The sequence below is a fragment of the Lontra canadensis genome, unplaced genomic scaffold (genome assembly GCF_010015895.1).
Source record: "Lontra canadensis isolate GAN:19392208 unplaced genomic scaffold, GSC_riverotter_1.0 scaffold9, whole genome shotgun sequence".
In the NCBI taxonomy this organism is placed as follows: Eukaryota; Metazoa; Chordata; class Mammalia; order Carnivora; family Mustelidae; genus Lontra; species Lontra canadensis.
The window spans coordinates 21,484,421-21,502,680 of record NW_022631003.1 but is presented as its reverse complement, the minus strand read 5'-3'; the positions used below and the strand labels follow the sequence as shown (position 1 = coordinate 21,502,680).

Sequence of the window (18,260 nt, the reverse complement as noted above, 5' to 3'; positions counted from 1 at the left end):
GATCTCTGTTTCAAGTTGTCACCCTACATGGGGCCACAGGTTAATGGCTTCAGGGCTGAATCTGAAACCTGAATTTTAAAATAGTAACAGTAATGTTAAAGGGTAGAAATAGAAAGGGAGGGGCGCCTGGGTGACTCAGTGGGTTAAGCGTCTGCCTTCGGCTTGGGTCATGATCTCAGGGTCCTGGGATAGAGCCCCTCATCCGGCTCTCTGCTCGGTAGGAAGCCTGCTTCCCTCTCTCTCTCTGCCTGCCTCTCTGCTTACTTGTGATCTCTCTCTGTCAAATGAATGAATGAATAAATAAATAAATAAAATCTTAAAAAAAGAAAGAAAGAAAGAAAGGGAGAGCTTCTTGCCTAATTCCTCCTCCCAGCTCCCATTCCCAGCCAGGGCTTTCTGGAGTGAAAGAATATTCCAAGCTCTCGAAAGGCAAGTAGGTGTGCAAGCAGCCATTTTACCACAGAAACCCAAGACAAGGCTCTCCTAGAAGCAGAATTCTAGGCATAGAACCACACAAAAGTTTAGTCAGTAGCATGACCCTGACCAGACAGGTCGGCTCATGTCAGGAAGAGACACTGACGACAGCAGTCATTCTCAGTCTTGAGAGGGTCGGGAATGAGGAAGGGGAGTTTATACAAACTCCACGTTATGATGCCACGAGTTGTGTCTTCCATCCCTTTATCTCTATGGACAGAGGTGTATCCTGGTTTCCTAAAGCCAGGGATGGCATGTTCCTAATCATGTTCCTTTTGAGAAATAGTACGAGACACCGTCTGTAATCACCCGGCTGGTCACATTGCACTTCGTTCTCTTTAGCCGTGTTTTGTAGCTCTCCTTAAAACTGCAACTTGCCCTCTTCCCCCAAAGCGCCTGCAAGTCTAGCCTGCCCACAATCCGGCCCACAGACACTGCTCATGTTACAGTCAGTCCTTCTCCCCCACTCTGTGTTCTCCTTTTGACGAAGAATCCAAGTTCACCTCCAACAAAATCTCCTTCCTTCCACCCACAGCATCATCGCTTCCTCAGACTTCTCCACCCCTTAGTGCCTCTTGCCCACCTCAAGGCACCGTATGTTGCTCCTTTCTTGACAGGCTCACTTTCAAATTTTCTGGGGCCTTTTTCCCTTACCATTTCTTTCCTATCCATTTGTTCATTGTTTTCATTTTATTTTTAATTTTTTTTAAAGCTTCTATTTATTTTTTTGAGAGAGAAGGGAGAGAGAAAAGGTAGTGGGGGATGGGGAGGGAGAAGCAGACTCCCCACTAAGCAGGGAGCCCGATGCTGGACTTGATCCCAGGACCCCCAGGATCATGACGGGAGCCGAAGGCAGGCGCTTAACCAACTGAGCCACCCAGGTGCCCCCATTGTTTTCATTTTAGAGATTCATTTTTCCTTTTTCTTTCTTTTTTTTTTCCCCCTACAGAAAAACAGACGAATGGGCTGTGTCCTCATGGGGCCCTCATGTACATACGCTACCTTCCAGATGTAGTAAGTAATTTGGTTGGTTGTTGCTTTAATGCCACCGTAAGTTGAAGTCAGGCCATGATACTAATTTAAGTGATTAATCAAATAGCAGCTGGCCAAGGCAGTGCCATGAGGGGTGTTGGGGCCCTCGTGTTTTGCTACTTCTCTGTAGCAAAATACTTATCCAGGTAACTCGACTTTTGCTTATCGTGGGGTGAATGACCATAGCTGTTCAGGTCCAGTTACTAACATCTGAGCCTGAGAGGCAACATGGGACAGGTAAAATATTAGAGTCCTGCAGGGGACAGAGAAGACAATGAACTTGGACAATCCGAGGAGTTTAATCAAGGGACATCTTCGCTAAGGTGTGAGCACAGGGTGTGGAAACACACAGAAAAAGTGCTGTACCCGGAGCATTAGCAGGGGTCTGTCTCCTCCTTAGGCCAGAGGAATAAGTGAAGTAGCAAGGTACTGACTTCACAGCACTGAGGATTATACACTTAATATATGAAGGCACCTTGCCCAGCGCCCTTATCAGCTTAGGGGGGAAAAGCTGCCAATATGTTAATGCCACGATAAAAATATTTCTCTGCCTTTGGGAAAATCGCCCTCATCCTTTCCTTTTATTTCACTCAGTGTAATGCTCATCAGCACAAAACACTTTGTTCTTCCCCAAATCAAAATCCCTCTCCCATGCCTTTCTTTCATCTGTTCAGTCTTCCCCTGAATCAAGGATCACCTTTGTCTACACGGAGAAAATTACGCTGCCCTTGCAATAGATTCTGGAAAAAGTAAAATTAAGTTTCTGAAATTTCTGTCATGAAGTCTGCTTCTGACATGTCCTCTCAGCTGGACAAACACACTCGGGTGTTCAGACCCACCACGTGCCACAGAAACACCACAGAAGCCCTTTCTCAGCTCATCTTCTAAACCGAAATACAGGCAAATTCAGGCTCTTAGTCTTCCTTGCACTCATTCCCAATTGTTGTCTTATCCGACCACTTACGGATATGCCGTGAATGCGCTCGGAAGGAAAGGAGGAGTAGGAAAATTGATTCACTATTTGTGAGGACCTCCCATATGCAAAGAAGATTTTCGGTTTTGTCGGAGTAGAGAGCATTAAGTAAAACACAGCGCCTGCCCAGTGAAATAGGTGACGAGAGCCTGGGGGACCAGTACAAGGCAGAGTACAACATACTCCACCAAAGAAACACAGGCTGCTCTGGGGTGGACAGAAGGAAAGAGCCTCCGCTGGTTGGAAGAGTGAAGCTCAAGAGAGAAAAAAGGACTTCATGCAGGAGATGGTGTATGAGTTGAGTGTTGAAGAACAGGTGAAATGTTAATGGGTAGAAATGAGCGGTTAAGCATCCCATCCAGGCAGAGGGAGAAGTACATATAAGAGCAAAGAAGCAGAGAGGTACAGAAATTTCGTGAAAGTCTGTATTAACTGGAGTGCAAGAGATGAGCAGAGGAATAATAAGAAACATGAAGTAGAGAAAACCGGAAACATGAAGTAGGGCTGTATTTGGGAGGTCATGAGTTCCAGGTGAGGGGAATATATTTAATTAGATTTGCATCAGAAACAATTAAGATTGTGCAGGAAAGTGCCATAAGCGGTGGCTCAACTTTGGGATGAATAGGGGCCCACAGTGTACAGGAAAAACCAGAGCCCACAGGAGACACAGATGGGAAAGTCATGAGGGGAGGAGGAGGGCAGAACTAGCATGGAAGCAGTTGACATGGAAAGAAAGGATGGTCTTTAAAGATATTTAAGGGTAGAATCAATAGCATTTGACAACTGGATGTTGGAATGAGGGTTGGAAGCAGACAAAAAACACTAAAAGAAATAGGGAAATAAGGATAAAAAGCAGTTTTGAGAAATAAAAATAAAAGGTCCATTTGACTGTGAACATGGGGAGTCTGAGATGCAAGCAGGACACCTAGTGAAACCCTTCAGTGCAGGACTCAAGATGGAAAAGGGGATATTGCTTCGCTTCCTTTATCAAGTGTGCATTGAGGGCCTACGTAGGACCCCAAAGGACTGGAGATATGGAGGTGAACAAGCCAGCCATGATCCCCGCCTTCATGGAGCTTGCAGTCTAGTGGAAGAGACAGATATTAAACACATACCCACTTCAGGTATCAGTGAAACGTTCTCGTGGATAAAGAGATATTTAATCCAGAACCCAACGGGTGAGTAAGAACCACAAGAAGATCCATGTATTAAACAGTGAAGGGAAATTGTAAAGTCATCAGGTGATGTGTTTCTCAAAGTAGTCCGTAGAAGAGCCAGAAGTGAGGCAGTGCATGGAGGGAGAAATATGGAGAACATCTTTTGGGCTTTAGAACATCTGTGGTAGTTGTGGTGGCCATGCTCTGGTTCCTTAGCCCTACTCCCCAAAGGCATATGTCCCAGCCTAGATGTTATGACAGCTCGTTTCAGAATAAATTGAAGTAACCAAGCCACCATGTATACATGAAAATACCCAGAGTTTCTTAAAACATAATACATTGCTTGATAAATATTGTTTTAAAATCTACCTGTGTGGGAGGGACACCTCTTTAAGGGAGAAAGCTGCTTGAAGACCCTATTTTATTCTTACCGTTTATTACCAATCACAGGCTGAAATAGGTTAAAGAGGAATCGCATTTGTGTTGCTTACATTAATCCTGACATTGGTTTCTTTCTCACCTCTTGGCATAGCCTTGACACAGATTTGACCTATCCCATGATTTCAGCTGGGAGTTTTGGCTTGTCATGTGACTATAAAGAGACTTTAACCAGGCTGATGTCTCCAGCTAGGAAGCTGTTGTACTTCTTGGTTAACTTTTGGAAGGCCAATCATTTGCCATTCAAAGATTTTTCCTGGAACACTGCATATGTTTTCAAGAGTAGCACCGAGACCGAGGACTGTTTCTGGTAAGCAAGACCTTTAATATGCTTCTGGCCCTTGCTGTGGAGAGAAGCCACAGAATCCTGGCTGGTTATTATCAGATGCTCCTTCCATCTGTAAAAGCACTGGGAATGGACACTAGCCCACCTTCTTACACACATGAAAGCAAAGGGGTCAAAGGAATCTATAAATGTAATCAGCATGTATGATATTTGCAACACTCTGCTTTTCCAAGTACGTTCACATTACGTTTGTGGACTCCCTACAGTAAATTCTCTAGAGAAAAGAGAACAAGTACTATGACCTCCATTTTGCACATAAGGACCATGAAAACCAGTGGCTACTGCTTTCACATTACGGTCCAAGATATAATACCAGAGAATATGCATCTGCCAATACCTACCACTGGTTAGAAATAGTTTTCGCATAGTTTTTCAGAGGACTGAGTGGGGCAGAAGGAGAATGGACCATTGGGCACCATGGCTACAATAAAATTACTAGATTCACACAGCTCCAGCAGAGGTGGCAGAAAGAATCTTCTGGTTGGATTACCATAGCACCACCAGGCTGCTGCTTAGCTCCGCACTCTCTCCACCCAAATATGCGAAAGACTAAGGGTACCACTGGGAACACACATCTAGGGAATGGCAAGAACCAACCCTAAGGCCTTGTCCTAGAAACTTTGGGGTGAACTTAGAACCCGGGAAAGTCCATTTCCCTGGGAGGATAAAAGATTTCTATCAACTCTGAATTTTCATACTATAGACTCAATGGGTTTCAACTTGTCTGTGATAATGGGGTTTATAGAGCAGAGCGGCCTTCCTCCTGCACATAGCAGGAAGCCATTATAAGGGACCTGCCAAATATCTACCATTTGTATAGATACATGAAGATTCCCTAAAACTTCTCCTATACTTTTACTAAACTACATGTCTGCAATCCAGACCATTGATACCATATTGTATATCATCTGTTGTGTTGATAGTGAATGAATTTTAGATGAACAAGTTCCAGTAAACCATGAGCAAACAACATTGGAGGCCATTAAGAAACTAAGCTGGTTTCTTAGAGTTTGTCTTTTATCTGCTTAGGTACCTCAATGCTCTGGAGGCTGGAGTGTCCTATTTTTCTCAGGAACTCAGCTTCAAGGAAATACTGAGGGGAAATGACCAGTTTCAGGATATCTTAACGAACCAGAACAGGAAAAGCAATGGTAAGGAGACATGGAGATAATTTTTTGCCAACTTCTTCCTCACAACTACCACTCACTCTATGAGTGGTTTTGACAGATCTACCACTGTAGATAATAATGCTGTTGTCATTACCTCCATACATTTTGTTCACTTGAGGAGATCTCGAGTTGCATGCAACTCCACCATACTGTTCCTCCTGTTGATTAAAACCTTATCCTATGAGAGAAAGGAGGAAGGTAATTAAATATAATGTGAAAGTAATAATGAAAGCCTAGCCTTTATAAGCCAAAATGACATCGTGACCCACCATCGATAAACTGCTTTTTAAGTTGACCTCAGTGCCATCTGTTATTGGATTTGTGACTAATCCTCACATATTCTGAACCCTGGTCCCATGATGACCAAGAGGATATGTTTATTGATATCTGGCCTCAATTAAAATTATAAGGTTAGCAGATCATCTCACTTTCCTCTGTCCCTGTACTTAGAGGCCCAGGGATCTCCCAGTTACAGGTCAAGTATGGGATAAAATCATCCTTACTTTGTTTCACTTTCCAAGAATTATCTTTACAAATAAGAATATATCGGAGCAAAAGAATCAATTACAGACCTTTCCTACAAGGGAAGGTGCTTGCTGGGCAGGAATTCCTAGTATGACTCAAATCATCATCTGCTGTCATTATTAAGCTTTTGCCATATTGAGAATCTTCCATGTACAACAACAACAACAACAAAAAAGAAAATTCCATGTACAAAACATTGCCAAGATGTGGGGGAAAAAGAAGCATAAATGCCCTTAAAAGAAGTATTCATGTTCCTAAGGTGTTTACAATTCAACTGGACAACATAGTATATAAAAAGATCTAGTGGGCACAGGGGTGGCTCAGTTGGTTAAGCCACTGCCTTCACCTCAGGTCATGATCCCAGAATCCCAGAATCAAGTCCCTCATCCAGCTCCCAGCTCTGTGGGGAGTCTGCTTCTCCCTCTGACCTTCTCCCCTCTCATGCTCTCGCTCACTCTCTCTCTCTCAAATAAATAAATAAAATCTTTTTAAAAATTAAAAATTTTTTAAAAATTAAAAGATCCAATGAAGTGTCCCCCAACTCCTCTTTCTCATAGTCACACATTTGGGAAATCTGGTGGCAAAGAGTGGTAAAATTCACTCTTACTCTCTCAGATAAATAAATAAATAAAATCTTTAAAAAAATAAAAGAAATAAAAAGATCCAGTGAAGTGTCCCCCATCTCCCCTTTCTCATAGTCACACATTCAGGAAATCTGGTAGCAAAGAGTGGTAAAGCTCGCAGAATCAGATTGGACTCTGACACTGAATCCCTAAGACTGAGTTCTGAGTTAAGAAGCTATAAACAGGGGTGCCTGGGTGGCTCAGTCAGTTAAGCATCTGCCTTTGGCTCAGGTCATGATCCCAGAGTCCTGGGATTGAGCCCCATGTCGGGCTTCCTGCTCAGTGAGAAGCCTGCTTCTCCCTCTCCATCTCCCCCTGCTTGTGTCCCCTCTCTCACTGTCTCTCTCTCTGTCAAATAGATAAATAAATAAAATCTTTAAAAAAGAAGAAAAAGCAGCAGCAGCAGCTATAAACAAAGCCCAAAGAAAGTTGCTTAGGAGCACTACGTAAATTCTCTCACTCAACTATATCTTTTTCACAGTTGCTGAGGTGTACTTCACTTATGAATGAAATAGTTTTTGTAACTAGTCCAACCTGGTAAAATGGAATAAACACTGAACCAGATTCATAAACTTGACAATTAGAGCTCTGCCATGGACTCATTTTTAATCCTCTGACATCTTGGCTTCCAGTCTCCTTAAATCAATAAGATTAAGGGAATGGACCAGAGGATTCTCTTTAAGATCCTTTACAGCTCTACTCTGACTCTACGCCTGTAAACAAAACAAAACAAAAATCGGAAGACAGAGTAATTGAAGAATTGATGTTAATCTTAAAACATAAATATAGCATGCACATCCTGGGTTCAGATTCAGGTAACTGGTTCCCACCTGTTTGTATATAGACCGTTGTGTATTTCCCTCCCTGTCTTGTTCTCTCTCCTCCAGTGATTGTTATGTGTGGTTCACCAAGCATCATTGGCAACCTCAGGGGAGACCGGGCAGTGGCTGAAGACATTGTCATTATTCTAGTGGATCTATTCAAGTAGGTACAATATGGGAAAGAACTCTCCTCTTTTCAGAAAGACTCCCAGGATTTCCACAAGATGCATTCTCTTTTCTCTTGCTTCTCACAGACTCGCATGGGGGTCAGTATGATAATATTTTAAATCAATGTTTTATTCTTTTAACACACTGTCATATTGATTTAATTAACTGTAGCCTTAGCAGACATCTATACCTTTGACATCACTATCATGTCTAAAACAGAAGTGTAATGACCCATTAAACCCACATGTCCATTCATCTACACAGACCCTGGTCTCCAGCCTGATTGTAAGGTATTTTTCCAGGCAGTGATAAATCAACTAATAACCCAGTAGCATTATTTTTTAGAATGTGGACCATATCTCTGCCTTCTATTGCTAATGACCTTTGATCCTAGATGATTTTTCCCTTGCCACCTTTGGTAAGAAGAAAGTTCTAGTTAAATGAGTTTGCTGTTGGGGCACCTTGGTGGCTCAGTTGGTTAAGCGTCTCCCTTCAGCTCAGGTCATGATCCTGGGGTTCTGGGATCGAGCCCCACATCAGTCTATTTGCTCAGCCTGGAGCCTGCTTCTCCCTCTCCCTCTCCCTCTGCCTGCCACTCTGTCTACTTGTATACTCTCTCTCTCTGTCAAATAAAGAAATCTTCAAAAAAAAAATAATAATTTGCTTTTTTGCCCTCTGTGGTACAGCCACAGTGGTGATTTTATCCTCTGTAATTCTCTGGAACTAAGGAGAGAAAATTCTGGAGAATACAAACCCCTTCCATTTTCCTTTGTTCATTCCTTCCTTCATTTTCTTTCTTTCATTCTTCCTTTTCTTATATTTCAATTTTTATTTTTTAAATTAGAGTATAATTAACAGTGTTATATTTTACCACTCATCTTCTAATATGGTTGGAGAGCCAACAAACCATGCCAAGATAGTTAGTGTCTGAGTCAGAGTAAGTTTATAGAAGGTGTCTCTGGTGCATCTGTGCCCCTTGCCCCATTAACTAGATCGTATGACCTCACTTATCTGACCACATCATTAATCATTACCTGTCTGTACTCAGACTGGATACTGTTACTGCACTGATATCTCCCATATTTGCCTAGTCATCTCACCCACACTGTATATGCTTGTCTCAGTGTTAAGAGGAATGAAGCATAGGAACTGCAGGCCTATTTGATTACTAGTTGTTCATGAAGATAATCTAATCAATCAACTTTAGCTGCAAAATACAGGAAAGAGGGCAAAGTTATTGATATTTCATTCCTACAGTCACATTGACAGCTTCTTTCAATAGTTGCTTTACCCTCTGGAAGGAGTCTTTGATGTAGCCAGGTTGGTGTAATCTTACTTTTAGCAAATCCTCAACCAGCTGACAAAGTGTTGGCATCCCTTTGTCACTGTTCTCAAAGGACACTTGGGTATGTTTGGGGAAGATCGTGAGATTCATTTGAAAATTGACATTAACTGGGTTTCGAATTCTAATTCTCACACTTCGGTTCATTTGACTTTTTTTTTTTCTGGACAGTTGATTTGGGTTTCCCAAAATCACACCACAGTTAAACAATTTTTTTTTAAACTGTCCATCTGGAGTTCATTTAACTCTTGGGTATTACTTAGAATCTTGAGATTAAAACTTCTCTTTTGTAAAATGAGAATAAAGAGGCCCACTTCATAGGAGGACTTTTAGGATTAGATGTGATAATATGAGCAAAATATTCAACCTAGTCCCCAGAGCATAGATGTGTTCACCTATTGTTTGCATAGTAAATTATGGTTATCCTAGTTATACAAGTTCAAACATGTCAGATTCTTGCATATTAAAACACTCAAATGATTTGGAAGTTTAGAATTGCAACACAATCTTAGACTGTATTGACAGTCCACGGTGGGCCAACTATTGCCTAGGATTGGGGATACACAACCATACACTAACGTCACAGAGCTTACAGCATTAGAGAAAATGTTTAGTCTTTTCATACTCATGTTTCACCATAAATTTAATTCATAAAATTTCTCTGTATCCTATCCCAGTATATCTGGGATATTATGAGCACATAAAAGAAAGTTTCCACATATAAACTAAAAGCCAGTAAGCCTTGAAAGCAAGCACTAGCTCACATGTCCAGAGCTCAAAAAAACCTCCCTTGAAGAAGTCTCTATGTTCTGATCTTCCTTCCCACTTGTGGGTGTGAAGCAAGCACAGCCCTCTGACCCAGCCTAGCACATCATACATCAGTAACCCTATCTGGGAAGGTAGACATTTGTCCAGGATACCAGAAAAAAAAATGTTTTCAACTATTTCAAGGCTGATGCTATAATTTGTGGGAGTTGTAGAAGCTCCGTATGATTTCATGAGGAACTTGTGCTTTTTATTACAGTAACCATTACTTCACGGAAAATGTCACAGCCCCCGACTATATGAAAAATGTCCTTGTCCTGACATTGCCTCCTGGGAATTTCACCTCCATTAGCTCTTTCTCCAGGGGTTTATCACTGGTAAGTTTCATGAGTGCTACTCTTTTCTTTGTCAAGGGTAAGATATTATTCTCCTATGTAAGACCCAAATTCTGAAGTAGCAATTTTTTTTTTTTTACTCCCATTCACTCAACAAATTTTAACTGAGATCAACTATGTGCAAGATTACTGATTTTAAAGCTCTTACCATAGGTCACTGTGCTGGGCTCTGGACCAACACAACAATTATAACAATTGTTACATCAGAATGGAAGTGACACTGTGGGAAGACAGGAAGAAATCCTGTTAATTGAAGGAGAGTAGAAACTAAACAGTGTTTTTTAAAAAAAAAAAAAAAAAAGATGACATTCTTTACACCCTAAAGCAACTTTCTGCTGTCAGGAATGTCAAAATTGTACCTTTAGAGGTAGGTATTCCTATGTTAAGACATTGTCCCCTATTATAATTAAACTGACCATTGTGTGAATTTGTCCAGCAGAGTCTTAGCATCTCATCTGGTGTAGCATTTATCCTAGAAAAAAGAACCTCTAACTGGACATTAAATCCTGGCCACCTTATTATAATGCAGGAGCCCCTGACCCTAATACCGCCTTGGGCCTTGTCACTGCACATTTAGTGTGAACAAATTCATCAGATATATTCTGCTCTCAGTGTCAGCTGAGAGCAGATTTGGACTGGAAAGAGAAAGGAAGAGAAAGAGATGTTGAGGACCATCAACAACCTTGGGTTGGCAAGCCACAGGCCAGGCCCAAAGAGCTATAGGGGAAGTTGGGTACCGTGGGGAGTCTCACAGTTTTTTCCTGGACTAGCAGTTCTAAACCCTCTGTTTTACAACCATGCCAAAATTAGGAGCTGAAACCACTTCCGGGGTTGGATCTTAACTGGATTCTTTTAGTTTCATGAAAAGATGATTTCAGCAAAAGACATTGAAACCAATGAGAGACATTTTCTTTTTTTTCTTTTTATATTTCTAACAAATATACTTTTGGGTGTAATATTCTGATATCACTTGCCCAGCTGCTAGGCTCTGGCAAAAGTGTCATTCTTCACAGGTGGGCAGTCTAAAATGCCCAAGCTCACAGAATTTACTTGGTCTCGGGGGCATAAGACTTTTAATCCCCAGCCCAACTCTATGATAACCACCATGCAACTGTCGAGAACTGTCTTCAAAGCAAGTTCAGTGATATTATCCAGTCAATTCCCTTCCTGCCCCATTCAGGGTGCTGAAGGGCAAAAGTTGTTTTTACTATTGTTCTCTTTTACTTTTTGTGAAAACATTACACTACAAGCAAACATTTTTTCTATATAAAATCTCACAAGAATTATGACAGTGCTTCATGCTGTTCTTCCTCATTAAAATGAAAGATTTCAGGATCATGGGAAGAAAAAATACAATTTCTTTTAATTACTTCCCTAAAGACAGTGTTCCAGTTTTATTGATTGCCAAGGAAAGGCAGAATTTTGACACAGGGCTAATAAAAGAGCCTTGGCTCAAGGACATAGTTTCCTAAAGACTTCTTTAATGTTACCCCTACCATTCTCCTAATATCCCTTTACCTTTCCAGTTACTCTGCTGTCTCCAAGAATGTTTTGCTCCAGGCTCAAGAACAGAATCTCTTTTGGGGAACTCATTTTAAGATTTTTCTTTCCCATTCAGGCAAAAAATAACTTTGCTCTTGCCTACTTGAATGGAATCTTGCTATTTGGACATGTGCTGAAGACATATCTTGAAAATGGAGAAGCAATTACCACCCCCAAATTTGCTCAGGCTTTCAGGAACCTCACTTTTGAAGGTACTGGTTTCCTAAAAGCAGACAACAACAGCAACAAAACTTAACTAACACTTTCTGCAGAAAGCTGAAGAAATTCAGGCTTTATGGACGGACTTTGGGAAGCAAAGAGGAGGGTTGGCCATAGATAGATCAATAGCTAAACTTTGAATTTACTTGGACATAAACACCATTGCATACATTTGAGGGTTGCTATTATTGATATCTGGACCCCAGTTTATCTTCAGGATATCAGAATCTTTCAATACTAAAGAAAGAGCATATGGCCTGGACTTTGTACTTATGAACAAACTCATCACAAGTCATCTTGGACAGTGATGTCCTGACTGTGTTAGAGACTAGCAAGAAGAGAAATCTCTGCAATTTGATTTTGGTCCTTCCATATCTCCTTTCTATCCTTTAGGGATCTGGGACCCTGTATTACTCTCAAACTACCAAAACTTCTCATAACAATATTACCCCAAAGTTCCCAACACATGTTCTGAGTGTGAAGTTTGCTTACTGTAATTTTAAATTGCCTCTCCCTAATTGCTATTGAATAGTGATATCAAGCACCTGTTCATGTGCTTATAGGCCATTTGTGTATGTTCTTTAGAAAATATCTCTTCAAGACTTTGCCCCTTTTTGACTTGTTTACTTTTTAGGCTTTTGTCTGGGTATGAATAGCTAATGAGATATATGATTTTCAAATATTTTCTCCTATTTCCTATCCTTTTTACCCTGTTGATAATGTCATGCACAAAGTTTTTAAATCTTCACGAAGTCCAATTTGGCTATTTTTTCATTGGTTGCTTGTGCCTTTAGTATCATATCCAAGAAATCAGGGCCAAATCCAGTGTCAAAAAGCTTTGTTATGTGTTTTCTTCTAAGAGTTTTATACTTGTAGGTTTACAATTAGGTCATGGATGCATTTTGAGCTATATGGATATCCAATTTTTCCAGCACCATTTGTTAAAGATTCTCTTTTCTCCCAGTGAATGGTCTTGTCACTCTTAGCAAAAATCATCTGACCATATATGTAAGGGTTGATTTCTGGACATCCTATTCTATTCCATTTGTATACACATCTGACTTTATGCCAGTACCATACTGTTTTGATTACTGTAGCTTTGTAGCAAGTTCTGAAATTAAGAAGTTAGTCCTTCAGCTTTGTTCTTCTTTTTCAAGATTGTCTTGACTATTTAGGGTCTTTTGAGATTCCATATGAATTTTAAGATGGCTTTTCCTATTTCTGCAAAGAAAAAAATCATTATTTGACAGGGATTGTATTAAATCTGTAGACTGCTTTGGGTAATACAGACTTCTTAACGATATTGTCTTCCAACAATATGGAGCAAAATGGAAACATGGAGGTTTCCATTTATTTTTATCTTCTCCAATTGTGTGCAGAAATACTTTATAGGTTTTTTTTTTTTGGTACAAAGTCTAGTTTGTCTTATATTAGCATATGAATATACTACTCTGTTTCTGTCACTCTCTTTCAGTTACTATTTGCATAGAATATCCTTTTCCATCCTTTCTCTTTCATCCTATTTGTGATTTTGAATCTAAAATGTATCTCTTATAGATATTATATAGAATTATTTTTTTAAGATATTCCCTAGTCTCTATCCTTGGAGAATTTAATCTATTTTATATTTAAAGTAATTACTGATAGTGGAGATTTACTTTTATCATTTTGCTTTTTGTTGTCTGTTGTCTTAGAGCTTTTTTGTCTCTGATTTTCTGCATTATTGTCTTCTTTTATGGGTAGTTGATTTATTTTGTAGTGGAATGTTTGAATTCCTGTCTTATTGTGTTGTTTATACTCTTCAACCATTTTCTTTGTAGTTACTATAGATATTATAGTTAACACCCTAAGGTTATTACATTCTAATTTGACTTTATACCAGTTTAACTTCAATAATATCCAAAACCTCCACTCCTTTAATACTTCCATACCCACCTCCTTCTGACGTTGATGCAAATTGATGCAAAATTACATCTTTATACGTGTGTGTCCAAAAATATAAACTCATGATGTTTTAAACACTAGTCTCTTAAATTATATCAAAAAAGTAGAGTTACAAACCAAAGTTACAATAGTGGTAGTTTTTAGAATAGTTTTAAAAAACATATTCATCTCTTAAATCATGTAGAAAGCAAAAAGTGGAATTAAAGACTATTGTTGTATTAATGCTAGATGTTATAACGGCCCCTGTATCTGCCTTTACTGAGATCTTTATTTCCTCGTTTGGCTTCAAGTTATTGTCCAGTGTTCTTTCACTTCAACCTATAGGACAACCTTTAACATTTCTCCCAGGGCAGGTTCTGGTGGTTACAAACTCAGCTTTTGCTTATCTCAGAATGTCTTAGTTCCCCCTCATTTTTGACAGATTCTTTTGATAAAGAATTCTTGGATGAAAGTGTTTGTTTCATCAAATTTGAGAATTTTTGGCCATTATTTCTTGAGATATTCTCTTTACCCCTTTCTCTTCTTCTTCTTCTTCTTCTTCTTCTGCTACTGCTGCTGCTGCTGCTTCTTCTTCTTCTTCTTCTTCTTCTTCTTCTTCTTCTTCTTCTTCTTCTTCTTCTTCGACTTCCTCAGCGCATATGGTGTTCTGCTTGATGGTGTTACACGGGCTCTGTTCACTTCACTTTTTTTTCTCTTCCTCAGATTTGATAATTTCCATTGTCCTATCTTTAAGTTCACTGATTCTTTCTTCTACCTGCTCAGATCTGCCTTTGAATCTCCCTAGTGAGTTTTTCATTTCAGCTATTGTATTTTTCAGTTCTAAAATTTCCTCTGGGTTTCCTTTTTAGGTTTTCCTTCTCTTTATTGATATTTCCCTTTTGTTCATACGTCATTTTCCTGACTTTATGTACGTCTTCTTTTAGTTCTTTGAGCATCTTTAAGATAGTTTTAAAGGCTTTGTCCATTAGATCCACTGTCAGGTCTTTTTCAGGGATAGTTTCTCTTGGTTTATTCCTTTTTCTTTTGATTGGCAAGATTTTCGTGTTTCTTTGTCTGCCTTGTGATACTTTTGTTGACAACTAGATATTTGAATTCTAATAATTTGATTCTAATAATCCTAGAAATCACATGGTAAATGGAGAATTTTTACTGGTTTAGTAAATATTCTTAGCAAAAACTTTTTCACTAATAAGTAGATTTAATTGGCTGATTATATTTTCATCCTAACTGCAATGCAAAAATGTTCTCTTCTAGCTAAATACTAAATAGCATGTCTCTTAAAAATATCCATCAGAGATCTCAGGGCCAAAAGCCAATGAATATTCCTTCTGGTTAGCTCACTAACATAGTTTTTCAGTAAAATAGAGCAATCTGAACCTATTTTATACACTGTGTAAGGATCTAACTCGTTTTTCAGTCAAAAAGTCAAAGAATAACTCCAGCTTTTTCTCATTTTGCCCTAGGGCATGCAGGTCCTGTGACTTTGGACGACTGTGGGGATATTGACAACACTATGGTGCTTCTGTATACTTCTGTGGAAACCAACCAAGTATGTCTAACTTCTTATCAGGAACTTGGGGTGAAGGGACTAGATGAAGAAGGATAACTACAAGGCGAGTTATAACAAAGGAATCAGAGAAGTTGTGTTTAAAATCTGCAAGTTATTTATTTGAGTCACAATTATAACCTACTTAGGACTGTATCCTTTAAACATTTTGACACATACCTTATTTAGAATGTCTGCACTCTATTGGCTATATAAAATACCCACCCAGAATACATTGATATAAAGACCAGACTATTGATGGGATACCAATGAGAGGATGACTGTGCTCTCCTAAGAATTGTTTATTCATTTCCACAGCTAAAAATTTCAAAGAAACATTCTCTATTCTCTCCATCTGAACTTATGAAAATCATTAATTTTGCATCTTTCTGACACATATAAACAGTCCTATGATGTCATGCTCTTATTCACGTTATCTCTTCTCTCCTCACCTACATATAGATTCTTTAAATAGAGGGAATTGGTCTTACTTCTCTATGCCTCCAGTGCTTGGCTTCTTATATGCCATGTAGTTGATGACTGATCAGCTTTTAATTTAAAAATAAAACACCTGTCTCTATGTCACCCAAAGTTGTGCCCATCACAAAGTATGAAAGCCCCTGTTCTGCCAACCAAATGGTCAGTAGAAAGTGTTTTTTTAAGACATCATGTCCTGACATAACTAGGAATCTAAGAGAAAAAATTATTCATTTTTTCATGTGATATTCCGATGTCATCATTATCACATCTTTAAGTCATATATTTAGTGCATATATTGACCCACTTTCTTAAAAAATATCTGTAATGGAAAATGTGGAAAGGAGAGGGAAGATGTCTAGATTGAGAAAGTTAAACCAGAAATTTGGGGGCAATGTTTCAGAAAAGTACTCCATAGTTTTCAGTTACTATAAAAACCTTGAATTTAATGCTGTATTTCACATACACTTCATGGGAATACTTTAAAATAAAGTCTCATCAATGCTCCTGTTATTATAGTAACTATAAAGAGAACTATACTCTTCTTAAGTTATTTATGTCTGGGATGATGCTCTTGGAGAGAAGCAAATGCATGTAGAAAGATCCCACATCAGCCTCATAACTGCTCTTCAGTATGAAAAATGTTTTGTGCACTCATTCTGTCTGAAGGAAAATCTAGCTGAGTTTTTCAATGAAGGCAAATGTAGTTGAATTTTTTGATAATTTAATGCCATCAATTGTGCTGTATTATATGTATATGTAGGGAAACCAGGGATTCGTTCTCAAAACACAGGGATATGAATAAGTTATTCTGTATCTAGAGGAAGTCTCAATAGAGATCAATGTACTGCCCTCTAATATTAGGATATTTACTACACTTAGTATATGCAATTATAGATCATGCTCTCAAGTTAAAAGTATATTTCTAAAGATAGAAAACTTTTATCCAGGAAGTTTTGAGGGAATGGTGTTGAATTTAGAACGTTGGTCATTATATGCAGCAGCAATAAAAAGATGTACTAATATATCCCATCAGCAGATTGCTGAAAAAGAAAACTTTTATCTCAGAAACCTAATTAGTATCACATACAAGATAGCACATTAGAGCAAAATGATAGAAGAGATTTGAAAATTATGTAATTGACAAATTTAAACGTGAATTATTTCAGAGCCTCTTGATTTGCCAAAATGGGTAATGAATGGATTTTAGCTGTAGTGCATTTTCTCAAGATACTATTTTCAGTAGCAACTTAATATTGTGAAAAATATTGGTACTTCACTTATCTTGTGACTTGGAGCTAACTATGTAATTTCTTTTGGTCTCTATTTAAACTTTTTTGTAATATGAGAGACTTGAACTAGTTCTCTAAAGACCCAAGGAATCCATGTTGGGTAGGAGTTACTGGTATGAGCATAAAGTAGCATACGATTGTAAAGAAACAAAAATAATTGACCCACCTGAAGCTTAACTCTACTTTCATGCTGTGAACTAATAAATGGTTGCTAACTAGCTAGCTCCTGGCTGCTAAACATTACTTTGTTTCGCTGAGAATTGTTACTATGAAATTCAAGTGTCATTGGGCAGGACCGTCTCATCAGAAGTCGTTCTAAAATGTCTTTTTCTGCTCATCCTTCTTCTTTTTCATGCCCTGACACAGTACAAGGTTCTCTTGAGCTATGACACCCATATAAATAAGACTACCCCAGTGGCTAACAACCCCATGTTCATCTGGATGAACCACAAACTTCCTAATGATCTCCCAGGCCAGGGTAAGATATCCTTTAGTGAATTTTGTTTCCATGAAGTTGCTTTTCAGGTAAGGTAAGTACATTCAATGGTTTATGCAATTAGCACACGTTTTTATGTTTTCATTTGTTTTGTTTGTCTAAATTAGATTTGCCAAGTTTGTAAAATGTGGACTTTACTTCCCTGCCTAATGAATATTACCTTTCTGATTAAACACTGAAAATATCCCTAATCTAATTTAGCTATACCTCTCTGTAATACATGTCCTACCTACCAACAAAATTTATCCTATAGAAATTAAACTTGACAGTTGGCAAAATGAACACAAAGACATGTAATCTTTCTTTTTTTTTTTAAGATTTTATTTATTTATTTGACAGAGAGATCACAAGTAGGCAGAGAGGCAGGCAGAGAGAGAGGGGAAAGCAGCCTCCCTACTGAGCCAAGAGCCCGATGTGGGGCTCGATCCCAGGACCCTGAGATCATGACCTGAGCCGAAGGCAGAGGCTTAACCCACTGAGCCACCCAGGCACCCCGAGACATGTATTCTTAATGCC

The 18,260-nt window shown here is 39.0% G+C and overlaps 1 protein-coding gene across 2 annotated transcripts in view; it reads left to right on the top strand.

The window, feature by feature from the left end:
• GUCY2C (guanylate cyclase 2C) overlaps positions 1 to 18,260 on the top strand; it is a 78,393-nt gene that overhangs the window by 16,663 nt on the left and 43,470 nt on the right. For both annotated transcript variants that reach the window (XM_032855049.1, XM_032855050.1), the window contains 8 exons: positions 1,424 to 1,488; positions 4,169 to 4,384; positions 5,450 to 5,571; positions 7,625 to 7,721; positions 10,093 to 10,210; positions 11,847 to 11,982; positions 15,397 to 15,482; positions 17,615 to 17,726. In XM_032855049.1, coding sequence (XP_032710940.1) covers positions 1,424 to 1,488; positions 4,169 to 4,384; positions 5,450 to 5,571; positions 7,625 to 7,721; positions 10,093 to 10,210; positions 11,847 to 11,982; positions 15,397 to 15,482; positions 17,615 to 17,726 — 952 coding nt within the window. The remainder of the gene's footprint in view (positions 1 to 1,423; positions 1,489 to 4,168; positions 4,385 to 5,449; positions 5,572 to 7,624; positions 7,722 to 10,092; positions 10,211 to 11,846; positions 11,983 to 15,396; positions 15,483 to 17,614; positions 17,727 to 18,260) is intronic.